This window comes from Populus nigra, chromosome 6 (genome assembly GCF_951802175.1).
Source record: "Populus nigra chromosome 6, ddPopNigr1.1, whole genome shotgun sequence".
Classification (NCBI taxonomy): Eukaryota; Viridiplantae; Streptophyta; class Magnoliopsida; order Malpighiales; family Salicaceae; genus Populus; species Populus nigra.
This window is the reverse complement of record NC_084857.1, coordinates 11,694,940-11,698,567: the sequence shown is the minus strand read 5'-3', so window position 1 is coordinate 11,698,567 and position 3,628 is coordinate 11,694,940. Positions and strand designations below refer to the sequence as shown.

At 40.4% G+C, this 3,628-nt stretch overlaps 1 protein-coding gene across 1 annotated transcript; it reads left to right on the top strand.

Moving 5' to 3' along the window:
• Nucleotides 1–524: 524 nt before the first annotated feature.
• Nucleotides 525–3,269, top strand: LOC133696101 (protein IQ-DOMAIN 19-like). Its single transcript, XM_062118144.1, has 4 exons — nt 525–1,153; nt 1,285–1,518; nt 1,999–2,685; nt 2,877–3,269. Exons 1-4 carry the CDS (start codon nt 803–805, stop codon nt 2,895–2,897), a joined length of 1,293 nt encoding a protein of 430 aa, XP_061974128.1. The 5' UTR covers nt 525–802; the 3' UTR covers nt 2,898–3,269.
• Nucleotides 3,270–3,628: the final 359 nt, after the last annotated feature.

The window sequence follows — 3,628 nt, the reverse complement described above, 5'->3', positions numbered from 1 at the left end:
AAAGCAACCGGACCCCTGCCCTATTAGAGGTGGGTGATGATAATGAAATAAGATGACTTCGTTACTAGTCTTTGGAATCAAGGTGACCTTCACTTGGGATCGTGGAATAAAAACACTTTACAAAAAAGATGGTGAAAGAATCAACCAGCAGGGACAGGATAAGCATGTGCACCCCCTTACTGCACTACTCCGAGGACCCCACAATCCCACAGGATGATACAAGTTCTAAATTCCAGGACCCAAGTGGACAATTCCCCCCAGCCTGAGATGAGTATTTTACAAGGATTCTGCATGTTCTTTACCCATTTTCACATGGTCTTCTGCGCCTCCCTTATTTCTTAATAGACAATGTAACAGGGTTTCAAGTTACCAATAAACCCTTTCAGTCCTTAATGGCGGCTACGCAAGAATCAGCCTTACCTGCAGGGACATGATTGGCATCTAAGAAATTCCATCAAAGGCAAGGAATCTCTGCCTATAATCTTCCAGGAGGAAGATAAGTGGGCAAACCGGGAACTTCATCTGCTTTTATTATCCCTCGCAAATCTTACTTAATAAGCCACAGCACTCGCCCTCGGAAAATGGTATTTACAGCAAGAGAAAAATAATAAAACAGTAAGAGTTGGGCTGTCAAAAGAAGGGTGTAATTAAATCCCGTACTAAACAGCCGGACCATTATGGTGTTGAAAGCAATAAATGATAAGTAGACAGGAGAGACTAGAGAGATCTGAATCTCATCTGTTGCTTTCTTATATGTTCTTGCTCGGGTGATAAAATGACACCTTAGACGGAATTGACAGAGATGGGGAAGCCAGGCAAATGGCTTAGAAGTTTCTTGACAGGGAAGAAAGACAAGGAGAAGGAAAAGGGTACAAGTAATCAGAATTCCACACCTAGTATTGAGAATCCGGTGACTCCAATTTCGATCCCACCAACTACTGCGAAAGAAAAAAGAAGATGGAGTTTTCGCAGATCATCGGCCACAGCAGCTGCTCCCAAGGACTCGAATTATACAGAACCAACTGCCACCACACAACCAGCTGCAGTGCAGGACACGTTCGATTCAGAGAATGAACAGAAAATGCACGCCATGGCTATCGCAAACAAAGAGGCTAAAGCCATAAAAATTCAATCAGTCTTTCGATCTTATCTGGTATGCAATTCTTGAATTTCCCATCGATTCTTATCTGGTGAATGTATCAATATCAAGACTGAAATTATAAAAACCTATGCCTCATGGATGAAACTGATGGATTGCTTGATTGGTTTTGGTATTTTTAACAGGCAAGAAAAGCATTGCGTGCATTAAAAGGCTTAGTGAAGTTGCAGGCACTTGTAAGGGGTCACCTGGTGAGGAAACAGGCAACTGCCACTCTCCGGTGCATGCAGGCATTGGTGAATGTACAGACTAGAGCTCGGGCTCAGAGGATCTGGATGAATGAAGACGTAAATCCCAGCCAGAGGCAATCAATCCACAGAAAATCGACTCAGGAGAACAGGATTAGGCACACAAATTATGTAAGGATTCTTTCCTTCTATTCAGTTCATGCCTTGTTTTTCTATTATCAAACAGTGGAGCTATCCATTCATTTGACAAGGAATGAGTCAGATTACCTCATAAATGGAAAACTTAATATTCCATGTCATGCTTAAAAACATGTTTCTTAACCATAATCTTTCCATCCTGTTCAACGGTAGTTATAAATGAAAAATAAACAAAACTTTCATAATCTTAATTTAAAAAAACAATGCCATGTGGTATTAAGAGTAATAAAAATATTCCTAGTAGCAGAACAGTATCTTTCCTGTATTCTTAGTGCTTCGCCAACATCACACCAAGACGCAACTATCTAAAATTTTCTCCTCCTTTTTTTTAAGGAAACGATATATATATACTTTGTCAATGGAAAGCATATTTAACTAAGTCGTTCACGTAGGGGACAATTAGTACTTTGAAACCACTGCGAGTAATCTGCAATTCGGTTTTGGTACATGTAGGAGAATGAAAGAGTCATGGAGGAGAACATCAAGATTGTGGAGATGGATGTTGGAGAATCAAAGGGAAGTATAAAGAGCAGAAATAGCTACTCACACCATCCACAAACAGATCGAGCAGAGCACAGATTCTCCACACATTCTGCCCCAAATCATGCATACTCGAAGCAAGAGAACTACCAGGTCTCTCCAGCTCCATCAGCTCTAACAGATATGAGCCCCAGAGCCTGCAGTGGGCATTTTGAGGACTATTCCTTTAGCACAGCACAAAGCAGTCCCCAGTACTACTCTACAGTGTCAAAACCTGATCCATCAACAATTCCATTTGCCTTTCCAAGGCCAGAGTACGCAGAATCCCTGTCCTATGACTACCCATTATTTCCAAATTACATGGCAAACACGGAATCATCCAGGGCCAAACTTCGGTCACATAGTGCACCGAAACAAAGGCCAGACTCATTTGAGAGGCAACCAAGCCGGAGGAAGGTATCGATAGAGGGAAGGAATGTCCCAAGGGCAGTGCGGATGCAGCGGTCATCTTCTCATGTTGGAGCCACTGCTCAAAACTATCAATATCCATGGTCAATTAAGCTTGACAGATCATCCGTTTCACTTAAAGACAGTGAGTGCGAATCCAACAGTACGATGCTCACGAACACGAATTACTGCAGATCTCTTGTTGGATTTGAAGTGAGTATGAGCCATCCTTAAATCACAATATACAAATCACAAATCAGAAGAAAAAAACACTAGACAAAGTAAATATATCAAACCGGTGATATTAGATGATTGGTTGATAGAAGTTGAATATAAGAGGATTTGGTGTTAAAAGGTTGATATTACTCCAAATCTAACCAGTTGAACCTTTTCTTAACCTGCAGGTTCATCGAAATAGGTACTAACAGTGCACTAGCCAGCCATTGCTACTCAGTATGTTGTGTGCCCCCAATAAAATAACACATGCAAATACTATGCAAGGAAGAAACTGAAGAAATGTTCTACGCAGAAAGCTGCTGGATTGTTGTACAACTTTTAATTCCTCTTCACTGTAGTGTCAAGGTGGAGTAAAGTGTCGGAAACCCCTGTATGTAGAGTCGTCTTCCTTTTTCTGTTTTTTCCATGAACGTGTTCCTTAATCCTTAGAAGGCAAAGACACCTAACGTGCAAGCATTGCAAATTAAATGCTGGGAGTGGGACACTCAGTTTAACTTTTTTAATTATAATGTTAATGTGTTCATAGAAATTTATTTGAGAGTGAATTCTTTTTTCCCCCAGATGGTCACTTGTTTTGTGCTTGTGATTTCATATTAATCCTGCAAATGCCATTCATTTCCTTGAAATTAGGACATTAATAACTATTTAATCATATACAAAAATGCAAAACAAAAATATCACTCGATTCTCAACAGCAATCACGGACAAAAAGTAAATGATAAATTAACATGCTCGTAAACAAGGCTAGGTAATTACGCATAACCTGCAGAGCAATTATGAAAAACCGACCTGTCACCGGACTAAATAAATGTTCAATAACACAGAAACAAAAAACACTGGATGGTGGCCTAGGAAATGTACACTACCATTTTCCCCCGACCAAAGCAGTGTTTAATTCCATGCCTAAAATCACCAATCC

Coding starts and splice junctions, on each gene's coding strand:
- LOC133696101 (XM_062118144.1), top strand. CDS start 803: ATGGGGAAGCCAGGCAAATGGCTTAGAAGTTTCTTGACAGGGAAGAAA. Junction 1,154..1,284: donor CAGTCTTTCGATCTTATCTG/GTATGCAATTCT, acceptor TATTTTTAACAG/GCAAGAAAAGCATTGCGTGC. Junction 1,519..1,998: donor GGATTAGGCACACAAATTAT/GTAAGGATTCTT, acceptor TGGTACATGTAG/GAGAATGAAAGAGTCATGGA.